The sequence below is a fragment of the Blastocystis hominis genome (assembly GCF_000151665.1).
Source record: "Blastocystis hominis, Singapore isolate B (sub-type 7) whole genome shotgun sequence assembly, scaffold_3".
Classification (NCBI taxonomy): Eukaryota; class Bigyra; order Opalinata; family Blastocystidae; genus Blastocystis; species Blastocystis hominis.
Window position 1 is genome coordinate 321,838 of NW_013171838.1, and position 13,944 is coordinate 335,781.

At 49.9% G+C, this 13,944-nt stretch overlaps 5 protein-coding genes; 2 read left to right on the top strand and 3 right to left on the bottom strand.

Annotated features, from left to right (window-relative positions):
* Window positions 1-773: 773 nt before the first annotated feature.
* GSBLH_T00003318001 (uncharacterized protein) lies at window positions 774-1,792 on the bottom strand (the record flags this gene model as incomplete). Its single annotated transcript, XM_013042030.1, has 3 exons — window positions 774-1,211; window positions 1,245-1,495; window positions 1,528-1,792. The coding sequence occupies 3 exons, from the start codon at window positions 1,790-1,792 to the stop codon at window positions 774-776; spliced, it is 954 nt and encodes a 317-aa protein (XP_012897484.1).
* A 468-nt stretch (window positions 1,793-2,260) lies between these two features.
* GSBLH_T00006619001 (uncharacterized protein) lies at window positions 2,261-3,952 on the top strand (the record flags this gene model as incomplete). Its single annotated transcript, XM_013042031.1, has 7 exons — window positions 2,261-2,564; window positions 2,594-2,804; window positions 2,833-2,950; window positions 2,982-3,499; window positions 3,530-3,650; window positions 3,681-3,821; window positions 3,857-3,952. 7 exons carry the CDS (start codon window positions 2,261-2,263, stop codon window positions 3,950-3,952), a joined length of 1,509 nt encoding a protein of 502 aa, XP_012897485.1.
* A 1,005-nt stretch (window positions 3,953-4,957) lies between these two features.
* On the bottom strand, window positions 4,958-6,633 carry GSBLH_T00003319001 (uncharacterized protein; the record flags this gene model as incomplete). XM_013042032.1 has 1 exon in its annotated part: window positions 4,958-6,633. One exon carries the CDS (start codon window positions 6,631-6,633, stop codon window positions 5,056-5,058), a length of 1,578 nt encoding a protein of 525 aa, XP_012897486.1. The 3' UTR covers window positions 4,958-5,055.
* An 88-nt stretch (window positions 6,634-6,721) lies between these two features.
* Window positions 6,722-12,144, top strand: GSBLH_T00003320001 (uncharacterized protein; the record flags this gene model as incomplete). Its single annotated transcript, XM_013042033.1, has 10 exons — window positions 6,722-6,800; window positions 6,834-6,981; window positions 7,014-7,094; window positions 7,127-7,344; window positions 7,374-7,859; window positions 7,891-8,045; window positions 8,074-8,180; window positions 10,641-10,743; window positions 10,775-10,917; window positions 10,950-12,144. The coding sequence occupies 10 exons, from the start codon at window positions 6,722-6,724 to the stop codon at window positions 12,142-12,144; spliced, it is 2,715 nt and encodes a 904-aa protein (XP_012897487.1).
* Window positions 12,145-12,430: 286 nt separating this feature from the next.
* Window positions 12,431-13,840, bottom strand: GSBLH_T00006620001 (uncharacterized protein; the record flags this gene model as incomplete). The annotated part of the gene is given in 8 exon segments (XM_013042034.1): window positions 12,431-12,554; window positions 12,585-12,884; window positions 12,913-13,000; window positions 13,029-13,268; window positions 13,343-13,388; window positions 13,405-13,553; window positions 13,600-13,726; window positions 13,745-13,840. 8 exon segments carry the CDS (start codon window positions 13,838-13,840, stop codon window positions 12,431-12,433), a joined length of 1,170 nt encoding a protein of 389 aa, XP_012897488.1.
* Window positions 13,841-13,944: the final 104 nt, after the last annotated feature.

Below are 13,944 nucleotides of genomic sequence, written 5' to 3' on the forward strand. Positions count from 1 at the left end.
CGAATAAAGAACAGGAAGATGGAATGCCTTTATTATAAATGAACAATAAATTGATTCCTCGATTCCTCGATTCCTCGATTGCTTGGTTTCAACAAACAACGTCAAAATAAAAATGGCTTCTCACGATTCGATCAATCGGTGCGACTCCGCATATTCGCAGATCCACATCACGGCCGTTTCCACGACGCCGTACGCATACCCAGCCGAAGTTGTGGAAATATCATACGGCATAAACGTGTCCACCACGATGAGATGCGCGGGGATCTGCGCGATGTTCTCTCTACGATCGAATTCCCGTCCAATCCGCACGTCCGGAGGAACAAAAAACACACCACTGAAATCACGTCGTCCGTCGACATCGCGATCTCTACTCCTTACAATCCCCGCGATTCCCCACGCCGAATCCCATCGAACTCCAAGGAATTCGATCGAGCGATCGCAGAATTGACGAGGTAGCGAATATCCGAAAGCATTCGCTTCCACGTGTTGATGAGAGCGAAAGGCGTTGTGATTTCGGGATACTCGATGAGCATTTTGCAAAACTCGTCGAGAGATGAAATGATACTTTGATACTGTTGATGAGAGCGAAGAGCATGAAGTGTGTACGTTGCATTGAAACATGGGAGGGATGTGGACATCGTTCATTGTCAAATGTTTCATGCTTCGAACCGCTTGCTCGAATCGAAGAATGTCCGAATGACAATATTCAACGATTTTGTTGATGATTTTATCCGATAACAGTCGATAACAGAATTGATGAAACGACTAGTTCGTTACGAATTCGATGAAACACAAACATAGAACACGATTTCTTGTTGTTCTTTCAATGAATCGCAGACTTGACAAATCGATTTCGTTACAGCTCGACTTGTTGTAACCAAATCGCGTCCTTTCTGGCGAAGCGATTGTTCGAAACGTTTTCTCGCTGTCGCATTCGGAGTACCCGTGGAAACCGTGGAAACCGGGGTATCCGTGGCACCCGTGGCACCCGCAGTACCCGTAGAAACATTGGACACAGTAGAAACAGTAAGAAAATCTCTGTTTTGGGGAGAAGATAGGGCGGCGAGCTCGATCTTGGAGCGATCAACAGCTTCTTTTAACATGTCAAGACAGGGTGTCAACGCTTTGAAGACCGAAAGATACTGAACAGTGCGAAAGGCTTGACTTTCTGTGAGTTCTTCAGGAGAGATTGGGTACTCAAAAGAGGAGTTCTAGTGGTAAAAATCCAATAGAAGGAATGGAACTAAAAGGCCGGATATAATAAAGATACGTAAACATGCAGCTTTGTTGAATGATATCAAAAATGAATGGGGACGACCCTTTGAAAGAAGGGACTTCACTTCCTCTAACGATAAGGTGTAGGAATGAAGCAGAGAGAAAACACGAACTTCGGGAAAGCCCCTACAGAGCCTCACGTCCGTTCCCACAACAGCAATCTGTTGCTTTTTCTCATTTTCAAAACGAATCATGCTAACTTGGCGCATTAAGTGAATGACTGCAAAGTGACACTTTTCTTCGATGATCTACCGACATCCGATTTCTTGAGGCGACGGTTCATGGAATTATTCGCAGGAACAAACAAACAAGCATCCTTTCCATCCATGTAAGATAACACAACTTTCTTGTGCGTAATCACATACCGAATGAAGTCGTATTTCCACAGTTCATGAACAACTGCAGGAACAAGGCGCTTCATACTAATAATAACACATGACAAGATCCATTTGACATTTCGATGTATTTTGTGTTTTTGATATTCTGCAGAAGATATCAAAGGAAGTAGAGTGGTCATTTCAAAAACAAGACTCGAGCTACTTTTGTGGAATGAAAAAAGTGATACCTGACAATTCAATATTTGAAAAAACACAATCGGATACACTGCTTACACAAAATGTTGTATAAAAGTGATTTTATTACACTCTACCCAGCTTGAATCTGAAAGTTCTCTCCAGAACTTCAAAGAAATTACTCTCAAGTGTATTTTGATTACACATAAGTGTTTACCGGTCACCGACTGCTTTATCACAGACAGTTTAGCAAGCTACATCTCTAAAATCATTGAATCATTCGATTATTGATAGTTGTGAAAAACGAATTGAAATCTGGAAGTGCAAAAATCCTAAAGATTTGCTAAGGTTTCCTAATTATCGATATAGTATTTGTGTCCTTTGTTTCAGTGAACCTGCTTCGATTGTAAGTTTCTGAGATGGTAACTGTTTCCAATTATGTAGTCTAACACGGTCCTGTAGTAGTAGTTATTATGTCGAGTTCACAGCTGGAGCAAGGAACAGACAACAAGATAAAAGAACTGGATCAGAATGAAATGGACTTGCCTCAGGAAGATGCAGCTGGCGCAAGCCAACCGCTCATGTTTTCTGGGTTGGGAGAACAGCCACGTGCAAACTCATACGATTTCTTTGATAACGATATGGTCACACCCAATTTGGCAAGCGGTACTTCCGCCGTGTATTCTCCCTTCTTTTTGCAAATGTTTACGACGGAACGACGAGGGATCGATAGTGGAAAATTATACCCGCGCGATTATGGTGATGCCAAGCATCCCGGTATCCTCCAATCTCGTTTGACGACACAGACATCACAGCCAACGAGAAGATCGCTCCCCCGCTGGTCCTCCCGGACAGCGCCACGCAGGTGAACAAATCATTAGAGGATATGATGTCTGTAATGACAGAAAACAACCCTTTTTTCTCCGAATGCCTCGAGCAGCTGACCCACATTAGTCAATGCCGCAAGTTGGAAGGTGAGTGTACGATTCCTCTCTGCTTCCCCCTCAAGCGCGACATGTACCTCCGTTTCCACGTTTCCACGTAGTTACCACGCCTCGAAATGCACGGACGAGGACTGCACGCTGTGCCAGCTTCTCCGCCCGCTCCTCCTCATCCACAGCATTTCCTGTACCCGCGAGGATTGCCAGATTCCGCTGTGCCACGTATTTCTTCGCCTTCCCGCCTCTTTTGCAGCGGTACCGAAACGCCTGGTTCGCCTTCGTTCAGAGCCTCGCGGGGCTTCCCGTCCCGCGGTTAGAGCGCCTCTTCGAGAGCAAGCAGAAGCTCCGCCCCGCGGTGAAGCAGGAGGTACGTCCCGCGGGGATCCGACATCTAGAAAACGCCCGACCCGTCGCTCTCGCAGAAGCGCGTGCATTCCCGCGGTTCCAAGACAGGGGTAAAAATCGTGGTTATTTTTGTAACGGGGAGAGCGACTTCTACGGCGAAGATTTGGCGCGCTCCCCGTCGAATTTGGCGGGGTCGAAGCAGTCCACGCCGTCTCGTTCTGCGGAATTAACCGCGAAACCGTCCGCTCTGGGAGGCGGTGCGAGCGGGACTGGGTCGCAAAATGGCGGGACGGGCGCGGAGGGCGGCGCGCCGACGGTTTTGGCGGCCAAATCGGGGCTGAACGAAGCGCTGAAGGGGTCGAACGCGTCGCTGTCGGTGCAGTACATCGCGTGCTGCAAGTGCGGGAAGCGACGCGCGGTTCCGGGGTGTGCATTCCCGCGGGGATTGACGGGTAGGACGCTGGACGTGAGCCTGCTTCCGCACTTCGAGTGCTCGATGAACATCTGGGACGACAACAAATATAACGCGTGTAATATTGAGGAGAACGTGGACGTCAACTACGTGATCAACCTTTCGGTGGCTCCCCGCGGGGATTCTCATGTGTAGAAGAAGGGCCCGAACTACGAGCAGAGCTGCGCGCAGTTCGTAAACAAGCTGAAAGCGTTTCTGGCGACCAATCAGATCATGTCGTATCGGCCGCCCACGCTGGGGCGAAAGGAGGTCGATTTGTACCGCCTTTTCCGCGAGGTAACCGCGTACGGCGGCTGCGACTCGGTGGTCAGCAAGGAGGGCACCTGGGCGAAGATCTACCGCGGGCTGGACAATTTCTCGCCGACGGAGACGTCCGCGTCGTTCCGGCTGAAGAAGATGTACAATAAATACTTGCTGGCCTACGAAAAACACGTCTTTAACTTCCTCCCCATCCCCGCGAAAAAACACAGATTCCACATGAATTCCGCGGGAACCCCCATGAATTCGATGAATTCGATGAATTCGATGAACTCGATGAACTCAATGAACTCAATGAACTCGATGAACTCGATGAGCGGCGTAACGCCCATTTCCTCGATGGGGAGTTCCATTTCGAATTCTATGTCGAATTCCATGGCGAACTCGCAGACCGTTTCCACGGGGATCCAGAACAGCATCATTTTCCCGCCAAACACCTACACCTACACCGATGAAACGCCCGCGAAACGCCCCACCAAGGGAATCGTGGAAACCTCGTTCGCCGGCTCCCACACCAGCGCCCTTCTATCGAATTCTACGCACTACACGCCCGGCGCGGGAATCGGGCTCACCGCGGGAGTTTCGTGGAACTCTTCGCTCCCCGCCATGGGGGTTTCGCCGGTGAAACGCCCGGCGAGCGATGGCGGGAACGCCGGGGACCGCGAGCACGCGCTGCGCAGCGGATCCCCGCGGGTATCGCAGATCGTAGGGGAAACCGTGGAACCTGACGGGCAGAACACGCGGTCGCGGTCTTCGCTGAGTTCCCCGCTGGTGGGCGGGTTGCCGGGAACCGCGGGGAGCGGGAGTGTCGGAACCGCGGGGATGGGAGGGCGTTCGGCGGGGCAGTGGGAGCAGAAAGTGTGCCAGTCGCCGATGATCACGGGGGAGGATCCCGAGGGCGCGGCCGGGCTGCAGGCGCTGATGACGCTGCGGACGTCGCTGTCGCCGACGCTGCGGAGCGTGGAGGAAGCGTAGGGAAGGAGGACGAGCGTGAGAGCTAGGCGATGGGAGTCGCTGGTGAGCGTGGCGAACGATGTGATGGGCGGAGAGGAGCTGGAGAAGCTGCCGGCGGCGGCGGTGAACTCGATGAAGTAATTGTTTGTAAACTGTTGATGTGGTTATGTGTATGTATGAGTGTTTGAGACAAACAGGGAGGGAGTGTTGTGAACAACACGGAGGAACGCGTTTACACGTTTCGAATAGAGACACATCGACTCGAAAGATCGATTTTGGTCTTTGTGTGAGTGGAAGCTTATGCGGCGAGCGGTTCGCTCTTCTTCACAGCTTCCTCTTTTTCGTTTTCTGCTTCCTTCTTTCTCGTATCGTTGCTTTTGTGGATTGTCGCCTTCCTGGCTGATCGGCGGAGCGAATAGTTCGCGATGGACAGGCAGACGATCATCATCACGCACATCGCGATCGCCAGAATGCGATAGCCCCACGCAGCACCGAACGAATTGTTTATGTGCCCCATCAGCACTTGGATCAGCAGATTCACCATACAGGCAATGCACAGAATCACGCTAATCGTGTTCTGTGCATTTTCGCCAAACACTTGCATCGGAACTGTGATCGACGTGGGATAAAAGGGAGAGATCAGCAGGCCCGACCCTGCCAATAACCACACACCCTTTTGACCCAACGAGAACGCCACGAGATACAGCACAATTAACACCACGTTAAACCCAATCATGCTCGTAATGTCGCCGAAAAAGTCGATAATGAAGCCGACTCCCAGCCGAGTCACTGTGTAGAACAAATAGAACAACGAGAGAAACCGCGAGCCTTCTTCTTCGATCTTCATTCCATACAAGTCATGGAGATACAACGGACCCCAATTCACCGTGATCGATTCGATCGCATACACAGCGCCCATGTTCAGACCCAATATCCACACCATGGGTGATAGGAAGCTCTTCCACACGCTGCTATGGCTGTACGCAGGAACAGGAGAATTTTCGATATCCACACTCAAGGAATCAGCCTTCGACAAGGGCAGCTCTGCCTTTGGATTGTTTGCTTGGTCTTGGGTTTGAGATTGTGCTTGAACTTGCGCTTGCACTTGCGCTCGCTCTGGCGCTTGCACTTGAACTTCGGAATCAAGAGAACTGCTCAACGCAGATTTCGCTCCCTTGTCTGCTGAATCAACACTTGATTCCTTGATTGAACCTTCCTTAGCTGGAAGGGGCTCTTTTTCTTTCAATGACAGATGGGACAACAAAGTGACCACAACGCCAAGCACCACTGGAATCATCAACCCCAAAAAGATCCCACGATACCCCCGGTCCCAAAAAGACAACATAATACTTGCATACTCGGGCCCCACCATGCTACCCATCCCATAAAAGAAGTGCAGATAGCTCATCATAACACCTCGGTGGGAGGAAAACAAAACAGTGGACAGAGTATTCATCCCAACATCGAGTCCCACTCCTCCAAGTCCTTCAATAAAAAGCAAAATGAAAACAACCCAAAGCACGCTCACATTGTAGAGAATACAATATGCTACGAAATAGGAAACGAACGCACCGACAAGGATTGGTTTCACATCTGTATAAGACATTAGAATGCCCAATAGCGGAGAGCCGATAATGAACGACCATGAACCAGCAGAAACAAGGTATCCCTGAATATTGTACGGTATTTCCAATTCCGTTTTCATCAAACCATAATAGACTCCCTCGGATGCTTCCACAGCTCCAAAAACGAAAAAGATAAAATAGCCAACAACCAAGCTCACCCACTCTCCCTTGGTATACCCATAGAAGGACTTGCTTGTCATTTGCGCAAAAAAGAGTGGGGCAAAAATCGAGGGTAAAAAGGGCGCAAACATAGGTTCATATTTTGTACCCTCGAAAGAATGAACAGAGTCCCGCGGAAGATACCCTTTCAGGAGTTTCAAGCATTCACTATTATTCTTGATGGGAGGAATATTTAGTTGTATTGACTCGAAGCCCGATGTTGTACCAGGTGACCCTGATGGAGCGTCTAGCGGCAATCGTAATCGTTTTTTATACATTGAGTGAAGTCAAGCTGTTCCGGAGGAGCCTGTAGTGAAGCCAGAATCACCAGTGGAGGAAGAGAAGACCGCAGAGAGCACCACCGAGAATATATTCAGTACCGACTCGAGTAGTGAAGATGACGTGTTGCGAGGTGTGTCAAATGTTGTCTACCGAAAGGAGTATGGCTTTTTAAATTTGGAGTGAATTCTAGCTTCGTTCAGAACGTGTATACTTTTACCTCCGAGCAGCTCGGCGTTGGCGCGACTGGCCCTATCCGAGTCGTGATCAACAGGTAACTCTTAAGATAGCCTGCTCATGGAAAAGAAATACCGGAGGCCGTTTTGCTATGAAAACTATAAACTTGATGGGTTACAACGCAATTCAGAGGGAGCAACTTCTTCAGGAAGTCCTCATTTTGGGAAGACTGCACCATCCCAATATTGTGAAACTCTACGAGGTGTTCCAGACGTCAAACGCCATGTATTTGATCCAGGAGCTGCTCAGCGGCGGAGAGCTGTACACCCGCCTCATTCACAGTCCTCGTAAAGGTTGTGTCTGCTTGTCACCGTAGTTGGAAAGTTTTCAGAGGAGTACTCGAAGAAAATCGTGCGAGATATCCTCAACGCGATCTACTACCTGCATGAGACGAAGAACATTGCTCATCGCGACCTGAAGCTGGCCAATATCATGTTCACGGACACCTCTCCGGACGCCGAGATCAAGCTGATCGATTTCGGCCTGAGCAAATTCGTGAGCGGGTCGGAGTACATGCACAGCCTCGTGGGCACGCGCTACTACATCGCTCCGGAAGTGTTCATGCAGGACTATCAAGGCATGGGCTACAACAAGAGCTGCGATATGTGGTCGATCGGAATCATCACGTACTTCATGCTCACCGGACACAACCCGCTGCCCGCGACGATGGCGAGTCTCCCGTTCGACCAGCTGCACATCGACGAGATCCCGTTCCCCGACAATTTCTGGAGGAACATCAGTCCGGAGGCCATCAGTTTTGTGAAGGGACTGCTCACCATCGACCCTGTGAAGCGAATGACGGGTAGGACGCGGCGAGGGAATGCGACGCGTAGTGGTGGACGCGCAGAACCATCCCTGGATGAAGGTGACCACGCCGGTGGCGCCGATCAACCTGCCCTCCAGCATTATTTCGTCGATGCAGGAGTTCCAGAACTACAACCATCTCAAGAAGGCCGCGCTCACCGCCGTGGCGTATCATCTGAACAACGTAGGAGCGCGGAGGGCGTGCGAGGTAGAACGATCTGATGCGTCTGAGCGATTTCTTCGAGTATTTCGACAAGCAGGACGATGGCTGGATCTCCTTCGAAGAGGTTCGTGGAGCGAGGGGCGGAATCATCGGGTAGTTCCGCGATGCGTTGATGGCGCTGCGCGATAAGGAGACCTTCGCGAAGAACAAGGATCTGTTCTCGATCACCACCGACGAGAAGAAGCTGCGGCAGCTGTTCGACAGCATGGACTTCGACCAGCAGGGCCGAATCAATTACTCGGAGTTCATGGCGGCGTGCTTGGCTCGAAAGGAGGGCATCCACCGCGAATACGCCGAGCTCATCTTCAAACTGTAAAGCTCTGTGCGGTGCGTGAGGGGTAGAATCGACCGGGACCACGAGGGCTCGATCGAGATCGAGGACCTGCACTTGTTCTTCGGCGATGAAATCTCGGTGGACGAAATCAAGGCGTACATCATTCAGACCTTCGGAGAGCTCAAGACGCGGCTGACCGAGACCGACCTCGAGTTAATTATGAACACGAAGATGATCACGGCCAACAGGGCCGAGGAGCTCGTCAAACAGCAGGTCGTCGGAGATATCGAGGAGGAAGATTACATTAATGTGACATCGCTGTTCAATCGTGTGGTCAACTCGACGGAGGTGAAGGAGGAAGATGGGAAGACCGAGGAGCCCGATCCGGAGGAGGTGCATAGAAGATGTCTTGCTCTTTCAGGTGTTGACAAGATATCAAGTCAACATAGAATTCCTGAAAAAGAATAGATGCTATCATTTTATTGAATTGTTTGTCGGGTGTTTGTTAATTGAAAGGTCGTTGTCAATCTGGAATGCTCATTTTCTTTTATGGAGATTACTGCAATCGTTCGTAGAAGCTTCGGTTAGTGTATATTCATAGTTTTGTCGATAGTCGGCGCCGACATTCTTTGTGCTCTCTTCACCGAGGTTCTTCACCGAATTCGATCCTGCCGATATACATTCAGCAACAAACATGTCCTGATTACTGGAGGATCGAGTGGATTAGGTCTCGAGTTGGCAAAAAAGATTGCCAGTGAAAGGGCAACGGTCACGATTGTTGCGCGAAACAAGGGCCTTTTGAAAAAGGCAAGGGCTGAAATCGAAGAATACTGCAAACAATCTGGTCACATGAGTCAACAGGTGTTTATAGAGTGTGCGGATGTCTGCAGCAGGGACGAACTATCGACCGCTGTGTGCAACGCAGTCAATACCAACGGGGCTATCGACGTTGTCATTTGTAATGCGGGAATGGCGAAAACGGGCTATGCATTTGGTCAGGAAATCGAGGACTATCAAGCATCCATGGATATAAATTATATGGGAACGGTGAATACTTTATTTTGTACCGTTCCTGACATGATCCGAAGAAACCGCGGAGAAATCTATCTTGTTGGAAGTACGTGCAGTATGCTGAGTTACATGGGCTACACAGCGTATGCACCGAGCAAATATGCAATAAAAGGATTAGCCGATGGTCTTCGCATGGAGCTGGATCGCCACAATATCCAGGTTGGGTGCATTTACCCTCCAAACATGGATACACCTTGTCTGGAGAAAGAAAACAAGACAAAACCGGAGGAAGGACTGTTCGTTGAGAAATACCTAGAGTCTTTATTCACTCCGCAGTTGATTGCGCAACGTGTGATTCAGCGTATTAAAAGAGTATGGCATGATTTTAATGATGATGATTTTTTTGTAGGGAGAACCTCATATTTACTGCGACATTGATTCCTGGGCGATTTGTCTAAATAGTTCTGGAATGGGCCCGCACAACAATATTTTCAATTCTTTGTTATTTGTGATTCCGAGCATCATCTTTACGAACATTTTCAGACTCATGCTTCTGGGAATCTATCGCTTAAAACGTTTTTCTACCTCCACTCGCCTCAATCTGTGGCTACAAGGAGTTTCTAAGATAGAAAAGTGAATTGATCTGTTGATTGACAAACATTAAATAGCAGTTGCTGATAATTGATATTGATATCTCACCTTTTGGGAATGTGAGACTTTTGAACAAATAGGTGAAACGTAGTGACACGAGATTATTTATTGAATAGGCGATTCGATGTTGTGTTTGGTTATCATTTCCCTTCATTTGTGCTTCCTCATTGGTAGTCTGTGATCGAACCGTTTTTGCACATTTCAATGTTTAACAATTTTGGAACGTATTGAATCGATAGTAAAATCGATACTTGTTATTATTATTTCTTTGTTATCCCTTCGTGGAAACCATTTCTCTTTATGACATACACATTTTCGACTCCTAAGAGAAATGCCTCTTTAAGAAAAAACCCATTCATACAGGATGGTAGTAAAAATAGAGTTTTGAAGACTCGATAGTCAAGAAGGAGAACACTGTGATGAAGTAAAATTGTTACGCCTTGTATGCTATAAAACAAAGTGAAAGTTGGAGATCATAAGACACAATAATACAATACTGAATTCAGGTACACCATTTCATTTATACTAGAAATTACCCTTAGTGAAACCGCAATGGGAGTTTCACTTGTCATTTCTATTTCCATGTTGCATTTATTCTCTTAGTTTTTAGAGTAATGAAGTGTAATTGCTTCTTGTGCGAATGACTCATGTCTAGTCGATCTTCTCCATATTTGCGAGCCTCTTTGTACATTCCTTCCTGAGGTGAAAACTCCTGAGAAGAAGGTGATTGGCATTCGTACCGCTTGACTCCCAGGTTCCCTTCCGTGAGCGCTGTCTGTGGACTGTGGTTGCTTTGTTCGTTTACCTTGTGTGCTGCCAGATTCCTCTGTATGGTATTGCCAACGCTGCCTCCTCGGACCCCCTGTACTGGCTGCGTGCGATCTCTGCCTCGAACCGGTAGTTGGCAGTGTTTTGGTGTCATCGTCTAGCGGCACTCTGATGGAGCTGGGAATCACTCCCATCGTGACGTCCAGCATGATCATGCAGCTTTTGACGGGTCTGAAGTTGGTGGTGTACGATCAGAGCGTGAAGGAGGAGCGCGACCTCTTCGAGAGCGTGCAGAAGCTTTTTGGCCTGCTGCTGACCTTCATCACCTCGTTCGTGTACGTGGTGTCTGGCATGTACGGTCCCACGAGCGAGCTGGGCTGGATGACGTGCGGTCTTCTGATCTTCCAGCTGTCGCTCTCGGGCGTGATCGTTCTTCTGCTGGACGAGATGCTGCAGAAGGGATACGGTCTCGGTTCTGGCATCTCTCTGTTCATCGCGACGAACATCTGCGAGTCTGTGATGTGGCGCGCGTTCTCTCCGATGACGATGGACACGGGCCGCGGCAAGGAGTTCGAGGGCGCGGTGATCTCGCTGTTCCACCTGCTGATCACGCGGAAGGACAAGATCCGCGCGCTGCGGTACGCGTTCTACCGCTCGGCGCTGCCGAACCTGTTCAACCTGCTGGCGACGGTGGTGGTGTTCCTGGTGGTGGTGTACTTCCAGGGCTTCCGCGTGGAGCTGGCGGTGAAGAACCCGAAGTACCGCGGCCAGCAGGGCGTGTACCCGATCCGTCTGTTCTACACGAGCAACACGCCGATCATCATCATCTCCTCGCTCACCTCCAACCTGCTCATCCTCTCCCAGATGCTCTCGCGCCGCTGGGAGGGCAGCTTCCTGGTCTCGCTGCTGGGCCGCTGGTCGCACGACGAGCAGCAGAGCCGCCCCATCGGCGGACTCATCTACTATCTGATGGCGCCCGCCTCGCTCTCCGCCGCCCTCGCCGACCCCATCCAGCTCCTCGTCTACCTCGTGTTCATGCTGGGCGGATGCGCGGCGGTCTCCAGACTCTGGATCGAGTTCTCCGGAACCTCCTCGCGCGACGTGGCGCGCCAGCTCCGCGATGAGGGCATGACCATGAAGGGCTACCGAGACAGCGCCCTCATCGACGTCCTCGACCGCTACATCCCCACGGCGGCCCTGCTGGGAGGACTGTGCATCGGAGCGCTGACCGTGTTCGCGGACTTCATCGGGGCCATCGGCTCGGGAACGGGAATCCTGCTGGCGGTGACGACGATCTTCCAGTACTTTGAGATTTTCAAGAGAGAGAGAGAGGAGCTCGGATTCCTGGGATTCTAAGATTTGCTGAGGGATTTCTGTACAATGGCTTGTTTGTTGGAAAAAGCAATGAGGGGTGAGGGAGTGCAGTGTGGGAATGAATAGGCATTGCCTGGGGTGATTTCCTGAAGTTTGCATCAAATCGACGAAAACCAACCAAAGCATCGCTGAAATCACAGACTTGCTGTTGTAATAATAATAAAAGAATGATCTGCGACAAGACTTAAGGAGATTGAAGATTGCTCTTCTATCTTCCCCCCTTCTTTAAAAAAAGAAGAGTCCCGATTTCTGTCCTTCAACAAACAACTCAATTCTCCGATATCGTATAGGTATTGCAGCTATCCAAAATATACTGCACGTTCTCCTTCCACTGAATTACCTTTTCCAGCATGTTTTCCCACTCCCCGTCGACCACCGAGCACAGAATTCGCCTACGGCTCACTGCTCCGCGCCATCCCTACGACACCACGAACTCTCCCTTCATTTGATCCATTTTTCCCTCAACCAGCCCGTTCTTGACCACATCGACCACACATCGCTCGGCCTCGTTCTCCGACACGTGCAGATGCTCCGCGATCTCCTTGTACGTCATCAGCTGCTTTCCGTTGCACAGCTTCGTGAAGGCGAGCATTCTGCACTGTCTCAGCATGGTAGTTTCGCTGAGTTCGAACTCGCTCAGCACTTCCGCGTGCTCCTTCACGAACGCCTCCAGCCCCGCGATGTCGCCCTTGTTCACGATGTGCAGCAGCTGGAAGAGGTTCCTACCTCGCACATCGAGAGAGCGCCTACGGGTGCGACTGCTGCAGGCCCGCGAAGACGGACTGCTCGCGCGCGCGCGTGTCCTCGTCGAGGATCATGTGCTTGAGCTGGGTGACGGCTAGATTGGAGGCTCGCATCGACTCTACCGCACTCCACGGCGTATTTCTGGTACTCCGCATCGGTGGCTGTGTAGGTGCTCAGCAGCTTCAGCAGGCAGAGATAGGCTTCCTTTCTAGAGGTGAAGGAGAGGGAGAGAAGGGACTCGCGCTTCATGGAGGTGAGAGTTTGGTGCAGGGAGAGAAGCACGCCGCGATAGTCCTCGATCACGTCGCTCCAGAAGTCGTTGTTTTGGCTCATGAGGAACTTGTAGAACTCTTCGAGCGATTCTGTGGGTGAGGGAGAGCATGAAGAGCAGACTGGATTCGTGGGCGAATGTGATGATCTTTTGGAGAAGAGCTACTCGGCAAGATTTGAAGGAAGGCATCGAATTGAGGATAATAGACAGCCTAGAGTGAAAAGCACGCAAAATGAACACAATCTGGCCTTGAGAGTGATCAGCAAGGACGAGGAGAACAGCAGATCGCAGATCTCCAGGCAGGTGTTCTTAACTTCCTCGGTCATGCCTTGCTTCTTCAATACTTCCATAAGAATATAGAAAATGCTCTCAATGTCTACATAGGCGGTAAGCAATAAGGTAGAAACGATCCAAATACTTACCTTTATCTTGCACATTATTGCAATTTGCCAGCAGTTCCTTGCAGCAAGAAATCGCGAACTCTCCATTTTTCTGGGAGGAAATGAGCTCCTGCAGCTGCTCCTTTATCTTGTTTGCTTCCTCTTCCTCCTAAATAATGAATCCAACCACTCTGTTCCCAACATGAAGGGCGCACAGAAAGGAGATGATGATATCGGAAAGTTCTATGTCAGATTTCGCACTATAAAATAGAGAGGCGGACATATTTCGAATGAACGTTCAATTCCTAATTTCCTCCAAAAATCGGGAGGCGAGAAACGCGGGAATATCGAACAAACACCACAAAGACAGTTCATCAATAACTGCTC